Source organism: Phragmites australis, chromosome 2, assembly GCF_958298935.1.
Source record: "Phragmites australis chromosome 2, lpPhrAust1.1, whole genome shotgun sequence".
NCBI lineage: Eukaryota > Viridiplantae > Streptophyta > Magnoliopsida > Poales > Poaceae > Phragmites > Phragmites australis.
The window spans coordinates 15918766-15932354 of NC_084922.1; the positions used below are offsets into that span (position 1 = coordinate 15918766).

Here is a 13589-nt window from a genome sequence, read left to right on the forward strand (position 1 = left end):
ACCGTTGGGTGCCTTCCTCAAGACTACACCAGCCGGCTACTAAAACTCTTGACGAGACTCAACATCACCGACGCCTCCGAGTCGGAAGGTAGTGGCGGACACCTGGCCCCAAGGCCGCTCAGGGCGTCGGAGGTGATCTGGGCAACCTCCGACACAAGTGCAGCTAACCGTTGGCACTCCGAGCGCAGTGCTCCCTCTAATGCTTGAGCCTCCTCCAGCTCTCACCGCACCTCGCCCATTGCGACCCGAAGGGTCTCAACATCACCTTCGGCCGACACCTGGGCCCCATCAGCAAGCTACCTTGCATCTCGAAGGTCTTCGGCAGCCTTCCGCACCTCAGCCTCCGCGTGCTCCCACTTCAAAGCCTCCTTCCGCCAAAGACCCTCCTCACACTCACGGAGCGCCATCTCCTCCTGAAGACGACCCTCCAAAGACTCCACCCGCTTCCGGGTCTCCTCTAAGGCCTGACGAAGGTCGTCAACCTCGTCGCGGGCCGCGGCAAAGACCTAGCACCCCCCATCTCCCAATGCCCTCGTGAAAATTACTTGCTACGAGGCATAACAGAAGAAGGAAAAAGGAGAAAATAAGCTACTCAAAACCAAACACCGGACCCGGTAAATCACAAATAAACCACAGACCTGCAGGGCCGCCGCTACTAGACGCACCTCCACTTCCTCCAAAGGAGGCTGAGCCAACAATCGCTTGACCTGCCCACTTTGGAGAAGAGAGGAGGCCACGACGAAGGCCCTTGACACCTCCAGGCGCAGCGCGAAGTCATCTAAAGTCAATACCCCAAGGCTGGGCCCCCCTCGACCATAGCGGAGGGAACCCTGGCAGAGGGCACAGTGCCCCCAGCATTGGCCGCCCGGAGTCCCCGACCCCTATTGGAGCTCCCGAGCCTCCGAGGGAGGAGTCGACAACACATCCACCTCGGCGATCATTGCGAAATACCATGAAACACAAGGTCAAGATCCCAGTGCACGCCCAAACAAGATATAGCTAACGAAGCAACGACACCTCACCAAGTCTCCCAAACCCTCTCATAGAAGGGCCCGTAATGTCATTGACATCCGAGCCGGCGACCCAAAATCATATTTCACGAAGGCCATGCCTCCTCTCCGGCTCTGGCCATGGCCGACAATGTCAGGAGAGGCCAAGCCCTTCCCCCGGTCACCACCGTCGAGCTGAACCCTCACCTCCGGATAGGTCGCCCGCGCTCCCAGCCCGCCTTTGACGCTTCCTGCAGACCAGCGGCACCTTGAACGAGACAACAAAGAGAAGTCACCAGAGCTGACGAGGGGGGGGGACTACACATTCAACCACTCTTCCACCTTGCTCGAAGGTGCAGTCCCAGCCCATCTGAAGGGGCCGAATGTGCAACATAGTGAACTCCTCCACGACATCACGCATGCTCATCCTTTCAGCCACCCTCCGAAGAAGGACCAACCGCGAAGCAAACTGGTCGTCCGTGATCCCCATCTCCAAATCCGGGACATACGCGATATCTCGGTTTGTGGAGCGAAGGGGGATGCAAGGTCAACGTTGTAGTAAAACCACCGCTGTAACCAGCCGATATACCACCGGCCGTTAATAACCTTCGCCGGGAAGGCATCGCAGTACTATGGCCGTATCTGAAAATTAATATTGCCGAAGCTTAGGGGCCTCTTCGTCCCCTTGCCCTTAATCATCTTCGGCTGACAACTGGCGAAGTGGACGGTCGTGAAGATGTCCGCCCTCCCTTCGCAGCCCTCGGTCCACATGGCCCACTTGAAGGTGGCTAGGCGCGCGATGGCATTGGCATGGAGCCACGGAAGCTCCACGTAGTAGTGGCGAAGCACCTCCTCGAGCAGCGGTGATGACGGAAAGCCAAGGCCTGCTTCAAAGAAAGCCTCGAACACCACGACTTCGTGGACTAGAGGCTCCGGGACCTCCTCATCCAGTGGAGCGCGAACGACAGCTCTGGAGGGAATCTTCCCCTCCCTAACCATCTGATCAAGCTCCTCATCATCGATGACAGACACCCCCATCATGGTGGTCTACTGGGGATGACTTCTGCTGGCGCGGTGGAGCTCCACCCTAGGAGGCGGCCCCATCAACAACGGGTGAACCGGCGCCACCTGAGAGCCCCTCACTGCGGCCGCACTGGTGGTTTCGCTCGCTGCCTAAGTTACTGCTCCACCTAGGGCACTCGAGCCAACCATATGGATCACAAAAAGACAGCGAAAGGCGCTGGACGGCAGAGAAGAAAGAAGAGCAGCAATCGACAGACATGCGCAAAGCAAGGACAACTTGAGGCAAAGGGCAGATGAGAACAAGGCGTGAGCGAAGAGGCCACTCAGGGTAATCCCTCCCCTTATAAAGGTAAGGGAGAGATTACCCCCTAGAAAAACGACTGTATGCCCTATCCCTTGGCCTGCCAGGCCACGATCATGGGGAAGTAGAACCGCCCCCTACGACCCCCCAACCACTAGACACCACGCGTCCCACGTCCACCTGAAAAGGCGTAATCACGCCTTTCTCACAGGGCGCATTTAATTCCCCTTGTCACCAGCGTCATCGAACAGACAGTTCATATCAAGTGGATCGTATCTTCCCAAGCAAGCCAAGCGATATTAGGGACCATGAGCTATCAACAGCAAGCCAGGGACTGCAAGAGGCCCTGCTCTGAAAGAACCGCGAGCCCAACTGCTCCGCTGGCCACCCTCGCGAGAGGCTACTGCTGGAAGTCGTTGTTAAGGACCCCCGACGACCCCTTGGCTCAGCTAGCCCATACCCATGGGCCCACGCTTCCCGAAGGCTGCTTTCTGAGTTCCAGACTTCGGAGTAACCACCTTCTGGAGCCATGACTCCCAAAGCCTCCATCTCCCGGAGCCACGCCTCCCGAAGCATCCATCTCCCAAAGTCATGCCTCCTGAAGCCTCCATCTCCCGGAGCCATACCTCCCGAATCCTTCATCTCCTGGATCCATGCCTCCCCTCGGAGCCCCCGTCTCCGAGGCTCGAGCAGGCTTCCAAAAGTCTATGGGACAAGCCATCGGGCCTCAAGAAAGATCTGCTAGGAGAGGAACGTCGGTCATCCTTTACCTACAAGGAAGTGACCGACAGTAATTACCTAGGCTAGTGGGCGCCATCCTGACACCCAGTATGACAGAGGTTATCCTGCCACCCCTGACATCACGGCGTCAGGCCGCAATTGGCGGTCGGCTCACCCCTCTGGGTACCGGCACCTCGACAGTTACCATGGTAGATATTTATCTTTTATGTAGGGTAAAAAGTAGTTGTCCAGGATTAGACCATGTAACTCAACCAGGTCCTGGATATTTTGCACATATCGGTAACTTGTACGATAAGCTACGCACAACCCTATAAATAACGGGCCATAGTCATCTGAGCAAGGGCGCCCTGGCCAGAAGCAGTGCTAATCGAGGCAAACCCGACAATCTCTTGTCGCGAGAGCAACCCTAAGGAGTTCGTGATGAGCTTTGATGCCACAAGATATTAACTCTCTAGTAATGTCATCCTACATAGGGTCATGCTTTTTAAAGCGTCCAGGCGAGCTACAATTCTAGGCGTCAGCATCGCCTAGCCAAAAGAGGAGAGAGAGAAGGTGGGAGCACAAAGAAGAGAGGATGAGTAAGAGGGGAAACAGGGAACCAACAAGCGGCATGGCTCTCCCTCCACCTTCCTCATCCTCGCCAAATTCGATGCTACAGACGACGCAGCTCTACCCCAGCTCAACTGTGGCGCCAACGAACTGGAAAGTGGTGGCGGTGGTGCTCCATCTGGATAGGAGTATGGGAAGAGGAGGATTCAAGCCCAAAAGAGACGCTTGGGGACAGCGACGCTTGCCACTCGTCTAGGGCTGGTGGTGTTGGGTACTGAGGAGGCGATATGGAGGGTGTTTTAAGAGACGAACATGTGAGGAGGAAGCTAGGGGAGTGGACAAGGGGTGCTTTATGGGCTATCGTGGATTAGGCTTTAGTAGGCTGGCTCCTTGATGTGGTTATGGCCTATTGGTGCTTCTATTTTTCTTTTCTTTTCTCTAACATATACGTGAGTATAGCGTCAGCCTCACCCGCCTTACTGCCTCACCTCAAGCGCCTAGGCGATAAGAAGGGTTGGACCGCCACGTCTCGCCTTAACGCCTTACAAGAACTGCATAGCATGCATGTCGGTAACAAGCCTTTGCAGGGCAATTGTACCTTAGAGAAACAAAATTCTGTTGGTAGTCTCAGTTGCAGAGATATTAACTGTCTAGCTCAGCAACTGAGTGGAAATTGCATAGTAACTGTGGCTTAGAGAAATAAAAAAAATTGTCGGAAGTCAGAATTGCAAATCATTAGCCAATTATCATACAAACTAAGTTACCAAGTAATATCCATTTGATTTCTAAGATACATTGTTTCTGGTACGCCTCGAATAGCAGCGTAGCCAGAGAATAGATTACAGGAGACATATATACACAAGCAGCAGATTGCATCACGCTGCATCATAAGATAATTTGCATCAAGCGATCAATCTTAAGTCCAATAAAGAAAACTAAATAAAAGAAGTTATTATTATTTGTTCTTCCATTTCAATTCGACGAATTTTGTTGCCGTTCCACGGCATCATCGCTAGAAGCGAGCACCTAGGAACAAACAGAGATCCCGATCCCCCAAACCCAAACCCTTCCTGAAAATCACAGGTGCAGACAGACATATATACAGAATTGGATTTCAGGCAGGCGGGCAGAGGAAGAGGAAACAAACCGCACGAATCATCAGCAGACGGTGGGGACGAAGCGCAGCGCCGCGACGCGCGCGGCGAGGAGGCCGGCGAGCCTGCGCACGGCGAATTGGGTGCAGTTGGAGAGCGCGATGAGACACATGAGCTCGTATACGACCCCGAGCGCCGCCTCCGCCGCCGACCTCCGGGGGGCCGGGACATCCGGTTCCCAGTCGGGCCCCGATCCGGACCCGAACCAGTGGTTCCAGTTCCACCCGCCTTTACCGCCGTCGCTGCCGCCGCCGCCGAGGCCGGGGCCGTCGTCGCCGGAGAATGAGTCGCCCGCATCGGCGGGGGGCTTGGACCGGCCCCTGCGGGGGCGGGTGCGCGCGCGGCGGCGGACGGTGGCGGTGGCAGAAGAGGAGGGGGAGGATCGGCGGCGGACGGAGGTAGTGGAGGGGGAGGGGTGGGAGGAGGAAGCGAGGGGCCGGAGAAGGAGCGGCTTGGAGAGCGGCGAGGAGGCGGCCGCGGCGGCGGAGATCTCCATGGGCGCTGCGGTAGGGCTCGTGCCGGATTGAGGACGGGGGAGACGTTGGCCCGCGGGAGTGTGGGGTAGGGTTGCGGTTGCGTGTTGAGGGCCGGAGGAAGCGACGACACGCGGTGCGGGGCGGGGGATCTGTGGGCCGGAGCGCACGGGGGATGCGTGTTTGGATTCTCTCCTCTCCTTGGGAATTGGTATCTTTGCTTTGGTGGTGCTCGGTGGCCGGTGGGTCCTCGCCTCACGGTCACGGGCCAGGAGTGGAGATTCACCGCGGTTGAGGGGCTTCACCGGTGCACGGCCAAATCGTGGTGTGCCCAGACGAACGAGTGCGCACCGGCGAGTTATGTCATCCCAGCGAGGGATCCTACTCCGAAAGGGTAACGCCTGCGGCTCAACACATTCGGTAAAAGACAGAGACTGGCCCAACTCGGCTCAGATGCGACAATTGGCGCCAAACCGGATTGAGTGATGGCGTTGATTAACACAGTGCGGCGACGCACTTGTACAACAAAAAATCGGCGACCTGAAATGACCGTCGGTGTTAAGATCCTGTTAGATAAAACGGACTCCACCGGGAGTGGCACATCGCCACCCACTTCAGCCAGAAGGAACGTGGATTAGCGCAAACAGACCCCAGCGAAGACAATGCGAAGCTAGGAGGGGATCCTCGATTGGTGAGTCCTGTGAAAAGGAGCCATGCAAAGATCAAGCGGAGGTCCTGCATGGCTCTGACAGTGAAGAACTCTAAGCTTAGATTTTATTTGTTTCAGTTTTGAATTGTAATTTTTTACAATCAAAAGCTAAAACAAATAGATAGCTTATAAAATCAAATTACAGCATTCTGCAGACCAGATTGTTTTCAGATTGCTACAATCCAACTCCCACCGGATTGTTTCAGATTGTGAAGTGTGAAAAACTAAAATATACATCAACTTTCGTTGAATTTACCTGCCACTGCCATTCCTTTTCACCCCACCCCTGGCGTGTCACATTCCGAAACCGTAATCACGTAATTAAGTCTAATTATACGTCATTAGGGTCATGATTAATTTCGGAGCATTTATTATGGCACATCAGAGCACTTCGATTTGAGTCGATCGGATGAGAGAAAGAAATTCAGGAAAGAAAAGAATAGAATTCACAGTTAAAATGGACTCTTTCTTTAGCACGTGGGCTCCACTAGAGTGGGCCAACCACTCTGTCTTTCTCTTCACTTGGGCAGCAGCCCACTCCCTCTCTCTCTCTCCCTACTCCACTCGCGTGCTCCCTCCCTCCGTCAACCGGCCAAAGCAAGGATGAGCTCCTTCTCTCCCTCTCTCTCTCTCTCTCTCCCTTAAACACTCTCTCCTTCTTCTCCCAAAATTCCACCTCAAGAGAAGGAATCGAGGTATACATATGGTACTATCACGTTCCCTAGCTCACAAGCTTTTCACCCATCCAATTCATTTTCGTTTTCCCGAAGGATTCAAGCCGGTTTTGATGTCTTCTGGTGTTTTTGGTTGAAACACAAGGAGCATTGGCGTTCTTCCTCTTCCTGAACTTTTCTTCCTTCAACCGACGATCCCCAAGCTTAGCAGAGCATCTTGGGTGAGTCTCGTAGGCAACCATAGCAAGAATCCGTATTTTGGATGGATGGATTTCGAATTTAGTGTTAATGTTATGAAGTTCTCAAATTCTTGATAATTTGGAGCAAAAGCAGAGTTTGGATGAGGTTTGAGTTAGGAATCATGTTGCTACGTTAGTGCGTGAGTTTTAGACTCCATGAATTATCTTAAACATATTTCCCATTAGATCGGTGAGGCTTCTAAATCAAATTGGTCGAGTTTTCCCCTTAAGGGAGCCTCTCTATAGAGTCTGGAGAAAGTCCAGAGACTCCGAAATCCGGAGAGTTCGGAAAATTGTCCGGAGACTCTGGGAGTTACTGTTGATCAAGCATTTTCTTTTGTGCTGCTAGCTTGTAGATTTTATAATTAGTTCATACGAACTCTAAAAATCATGAAACCAGTTGCGTTAGCTTCGTATGAGTATGAACTACATGTTAAAAATGTTGAAACTCAAGGAAATACTTTTGATAATTAATTAATTAATTAAATGCTTTTCGACTTGATTAGATCACAAATAATCAATACCATATCCTAAAATTATGAAACCTCTTGGACAATTCATATTATGATTAGTGCCATCTAGGAAAGATGTTTTCTTGCATTATACATCTGCCTTACTGTGCAAAGGAAAAGGGGCTTCAACAACTCCCAATTTATTACGTCTCTGTTGGGGGAATGGTACCACGTGAGCCCCTCATTCGTTGACTTCAGTCGTGGTAGTCAATCCAAAAGGCAAAGTAGCGAGGCTAACGCAAAAGCATAGATGTTTTCCTTTGTGCTCCACAGGAGTTAGGCTCAAGAAGATACAACAAAGCCCAGGGAACAAAGCCCGTATATGAAGACCGAAGGGTGGAAGTGGTAACGATGCCCAAAGGACGAAGCCCGAGGGTGAGGTATGATGAGGCCCCGAAGTTGAAGGGAGGCGGCATAAGGACCATCGATGATGAAGTGAGGGCTCATCTGAGAAGGAGCCTGCAAGTTAACTAGAGCTCGACCAGAAAGTTGCCAGAGGGACACCGATAGTAGCCCCGGCGGAGGGCTCGGTGTGGATCCCTCTGGGACATGTGTCAGGGTTAGGCTGCATAGGGCACTGTAGGTGCGCAATGACTGTAATACGCCAGGAATATTATGGGATATTCCTTAGTGTTAAAAGTAAAATTCCTATGGATAAGGGGTAAAAATATAATAACCACAAGAGTGGTTGAGGTATGCCTATAAATACCCCAACTTGCCCGATGTAATCAAAGAGAAGAGGAACAATTATTACACTCACAATTATGAGTATTGTTCACTGTATTGTGATCATGATCCCAACAGTCTCTGAAGCTTTATCCCGAACAAAGCTGAAATACTCTAAGTTGGAAAAGATGGCATATGCGGTGGTAATGGCACTGTGGAAGCTTAAGCACTACTTCAAAGCTCACAAAATAACAATGCCCACCACACACCGTGTACGAGACATCTTTGAAAATTGTGAAGCAATATGCCGCTTAGGTGATGCCCTGCAAGCACACGAGATCTTTATAGTAGTTTTCCCCAAGAGTGTTCCTAGGTTTATATTGAATCCATAGGGAGCTTGCTATGTGATGAATTGTGCTTCGAATCATAGCGTAGAGATGCAATGCAAAATAATAATAAAGATAATTGTAGGAAAATGGTCGAAACTGGATCACCCCATGTAGCAGGCGGCTTTAGGCTAATCTAAAGATAAATAAGAGAAATAAGTAGAAACAATTGTGATTAAATAAATGCTAAAAATAAAGGTGACAATGCAATAATAATAAAGTAGGTCTTTGGAGATTTCAGATCATGGGTAGGTATAGATAATTATAACCGATGTAGTGGTCACTGGATCCATCTCATAATTATAGACATGTTACCCTTAAACACAACTCAACCCTTTGCTAGGGTCATCATGGTTGTACCATCCACCCCTCATTCAATGGTCTAGGTGAGCAAACGAGTATTAAGATGTTAGTCAAATCGTCGCATTAAGAGTCACCATTGTCCCCCAGGCCTATCACTCACCGGGTTCTTCTAGCTCATCAATACAACAAGCGATTGTTCCTGTAAATAATAATAATAATAATAATAATAATAATAATAATAATAATAATAATAATAATAATTTTCTAGATCAAGTTGTTCAGGATCCCAATGTGGACATCATGCATTAGACTCAATAGTCGTAATCAATAATTCAAGTTAGCCAACATATCACAATATAGAAATAAAGCACTTAATCATTTCTACACTATTCACCCCAATCCCCTTCACCTCTCTAGCCCCAAATAGACTACTCATTCATTAAGGGATTAATGAAAGACACAATAGAAATAAAGATACAACACATAAACATGTAGATCACACAAAGAATCGTACAATCTATTGGACGAACACAAGACACAATGGACAAATTAATAGATTCAAACATAAATGTTGGACAAGAACCCCCCAAATTACAAGAAGACTCGCACGCGGTAGAGATGGTGATGGAAATCAATGTCCGGAGATGGTGGCGACATGGAGATGGAGAGGCGGCGTGGTGGCGATGTGTGAGGCACCCAAGGGTGCCTTCCAGTGTGTGAGGGGTTCTCCTTGATAGCTACGGTTGCATCACCTTATATAGACATCTAGGCAACCTTCCACTCCATCCAATGTGATTTCAATCCAATCCAATGGCTGATGGGTTGTTTCATCCTTCAAAATATCTTAAGTGCCAAGGAACCACTCAATACAAGTCCCAATCAAATAGGAGTTGAAACAGGTAAGTTAGAGCTTCAACCGGTCTTCTCTGGCCTCCCGAGGAGTGGCACGATGACCCAGAACAGTCACAGATGACTGTACTGCAATCCTCCAAACTTTTTGTACTTTCTTCTACTTAGCTTGTGTTCATAAATTCATAGAAAATTATACTACCTTGGATGGAGACAATCTTTATGTCAAAGTTGTAGCTCTCGACGAGAACTACAACTTTGTTGTTGTGATGTTTTGCGCTTGAAGTCATTTATGTACCCAAATAATTAATATAAGCTTTAGGTAGTAAATTGGACACCTGTAACTCCTCCGGACCGGCTCCGACTTGGGTCGTTTCATCGTGGTTTACCCATGGGAGTTCAAGGGACAGATTTATTCTGCATAAAAATAGGTAGGAAATTATTCAAATATGATAAAATGGTAAAATATGCAATGCGCAAGGTGTTAAACATGTTTATCGTGATTTACGCAATATATACTATGAAAGCGTGTTTAGCATAGGGGCATATAAGAGCATTTTATATTGAAAACACAGTTATAATGCGTATACATTTTGGACGCATAAATCAGCATAACGATGAATATTGTGTAACTACCATATCCGGGTACCCCAGGGCTTCCCGCAATTCTCAGGGCATATCTCTATCTCTGGGAAGGGGATCCCAAGTTGAAAGGAAACCACCCATAGCACCCCAGGGTATCTCGTAAACAGGGAAGTTTATCTCTAAAAATTCAAGGAAGAGTCCAGAGGGTGTATGACATCCCTATATATATATACACAGCCTAGGGCCCCTGGGAGTAAGAAGCCATTAAGATCCAGCACAAGCAAATACAAGCCATTGTAACGAAAACAAGATGAGCAAGGGAATCGCCGACTAGGTTTAGATCCATGTAAGCTAGCTACACACCCTTTGTAATGGACTATTCAGTACAAGATAAACATGATGTAGGGTTATTATCCTAAGGGAGGCCGGAACCTGTATAAAAATCCCTCTATGTTTTCCTATGATTCATCTACTCGAAGCATCCCTCATCTAGTCTACAAATTTGTAAGATCGGTGGTTCACCAATTGTCAACAGTTGGCGCCGTTCGTGGGAATCATGACAAGAGGCATTGAAGATTCTACACAGAACATGCCGTTGACTACATCGATACCGAAGACTGATTATTCAGATGAGGAGTTCTACAACAATTTTGCCCCTCCTATCGACAAACCCGTGATCGATCAAGTGGACTTCAGTGAGCAACTCTCCGGGGATGACTCCAGCGATGAGGTAAGTCGGTTTATGGATCAGTGTGCCAAGGATTACAGCATCGAGTTCGAACCACTCGACGGCCAAGACAATAGTGAATGTCCTATTCACCACAAGCCGGGATCCTCCCACGTAGCTTCTAACAACATGGATTGTCAAGACACCAATCCAAAGCAATCCGATGAAAAATCCATGATGGATTTAAACACTTCCTTTAGTGGAGGTTACCCCCGAGAAGTCTTCACCATCAGAGATGGGGGTGATGCTATGGGTAACCCTGATGAAGATCCACAACCATGTAGGGCCCTCTGGCTATGGGTACGGGTGATGGTCAGCACCAAATGAGCACGCCTACCCTAAACCCCAACGGAACACCAGTAATACCATCTCCTAACCATCAGTAGGGGGCTGAACATTTCAAATATGCGACCGCTAAGAGAATCTTTCTTCTACAAGAGGCCCTTATGCGTCCGCTGACTACAAATCTGGCAACCCCAGTCGGTAAGGACTGGATGAACTCGGCGATTGACTTAACAAAAGAGGTCATCATCCAAGCCGAGAATTCTCAACTGACCTAGCTAGAAATAGTGCTAATCGGGGTAGGTCATGTAATCCCCCATTGTGAGATGTACCGAACTTGAAGAGGTGTAACCCCCGGAACAAGGCTTCTGGGAATGACAACTAGCTGAATAACCACAACCGAGCCTCGCAAATCAATGGTCATCTAATCAATGATTTACGTGAAGTCATCGATGACCAGCAAAGACGGCCGAGGACCTCTGAGGGGGCTTCGTCCATCCCCTGACAACTCTATCGGGGGACATTCCGACGCCGATCAAGTCGGAACCAATCCCCGACCCTTGTGGGTAGAATGTCTGAGGCCACTGGAACCAAGCAGAACACCATCAACGGATGCCTAGCATTCTCTCTAGATCTATGGAACGTAAGCTGGCCGATAAGGTTCCATCCCAGGATGATCCAGAAATATAACGGAAGTACGAATCTTGTTGAATTTCTCTAGATCTATACCACGACCATCCAAGTGACTGGCAGAGACGAAAAGGTAATGGTGAATTACCTCCCTACAACCCTTGAAGGGGCAGCCAGAACATGGCTCACCAACTTACCACCAAGCACTATCTACTGGGAACATCTTTGCGATGGATCCTGAGCTAACTTCCAGGGTACATACATTCACCTCAGCACAAAAAATGACATCTACCGTTGCGAGCAGACGGGGAATGAAACCTTGAGCAAGTTCGTGCACTACTTCAACAATATCCGAAACAACATCCCTAAGGTTAGTGACTATGATGTCATACAGTCATTTCTCAAGGGGTCAAGAGCCGGAGGTGCGTCGAGGACATTGTCATCCAAGAGCCCAAGATGGTCAAAGAGCTCATGAAAATCATCGATGAGTCCGTCAAGGCTGAAGACATGCTCCTCTTTGTCAAGGAGAAGGCTCAGGACATCAAATGCGCTCAACCCGGGTTCGAAGACGACAAGGTCAAGATCAAGCGCAAGAAGAATGCTAAGGGAGGTAAGGGCAAGAAAACTAATTCTGAGGAAGCCTTTGCAGATCAGCCTAACACCCATTCCGACAAGCGTCCTGGTTCCTACCGGGGCAAGAATTTTACACGGGACTTCGGGGAACGTGGCGACAAGCCTTGGTGTGACCTCCACCAGGCCGACAACCATAGCCTCCATGAGTGCTGCCTCTGGGAGAAGATGGTCAAGACGGAGGTTGAGAAAGCATCCAAAGGAAAGAAGACCCGGGTCGCAGCCTAGAGTAGGGATTCCAGCTCTGACGGCAGCGAGGACGACACGGATCCGATGTCTTCTCGGTCGAATGAAAGTACGATCGACCATATATTTGGTGGTTCTGCTTCCTACAAGTCCAAAAGATAGTACAAAATAGTAGCTTGAGAAGTCTTAGCTGGCATCCCTAAGGGTCAACAGGCTGCTAAGTGATCGAATGTCGACATCTCCTTTGGCCAAGATGATTGCCCTGAGAACTTCATATGGCCAGGCCGCTTCCCGATAGTGGTCAAGCCTACAATCAATAACTGCAGGGTCACCCGAGTTTTTATCAATGGAAGGAGTTTCCTGAACATCCTCTTCGCTAACGCACTCGATGGGATGCAGATCTCCCAATCTGCTATCAAGCTGGTTACTCATGCCTTCCATGGTATAGTACCCGAATCTTCGGCAACCGCCATCGGCCTCGAGTAGCAAACCCATAAACCCAAGGGCTTGGTTCCAAGATTAGTTCAGAACCCCTATAACAGCACCTCGCTACCCCCAAAGTAATAAGGGTCCATGCTTATCGACTTAATCTAGTCTTTGTCATTTAGGTTTAAGATAATATATCTCTAATAGCTCATGGGTCATCAATAATCTCTGTAAGTTCCAAGTGTAAGTACTAAGAATACTTTTAGTATTAATAAAGATCATATTTCCTAGGAAGTAGATCAAATTCTTTTCCTGCTCTACTCGTCTTTAGCGCATCCTCATGCCCGACAATGGGATAAGTCGCTTCTCGGGTCCCTCATCTCAACCATGCGCCCGTGGTGACGGAAAGTTTTTCTTGACCCAAAGGCAATATGAATGCTTTTTCCTTGTATTACCATTCTTGTTTAGACTGCCTACCCGGAAAAGACCTTTTCGAGTACACAGTCAGAGGCTTAACAACTACTTGGTAGTGAAAACAAAAAACAAGATATCATG

General features: G+C 49.1%; 1 protein-coding gene across 1 annotated transcript; it reads right to left on the reverse strand.

Moving 5' to 3' along the window:
* Positions 1–4352: 4352 nt before the first annotated feature.
* LOC133900990 (uncharacterized) lies at positions 4353–5487 on the reverse strand. Its single transcript, XM_062342290.1, has one exon. It carries the CDS (start codon positions 5251–5253, stop codon positions 4762–4764), a length of 492 nt encoding a protein of 163 aa, XP_062198274.1. The 5' UTR covers positions 5254–5487; the 3' UTR covers positions 4353–4761.
* Positions 5488–13589: the final 8102 nt, after the last annotated feature.

Bases quoted from the DNA above. Each gene is read 5' to 3' on its own strand.
- LOC133900990 (XM_062342290.1), bottom strand. From the start codon at position 5,253: ATGGAGATCTCCGCCGCCGCGGCCGCCTCCTCGCCGCTCTCCAAGCCG.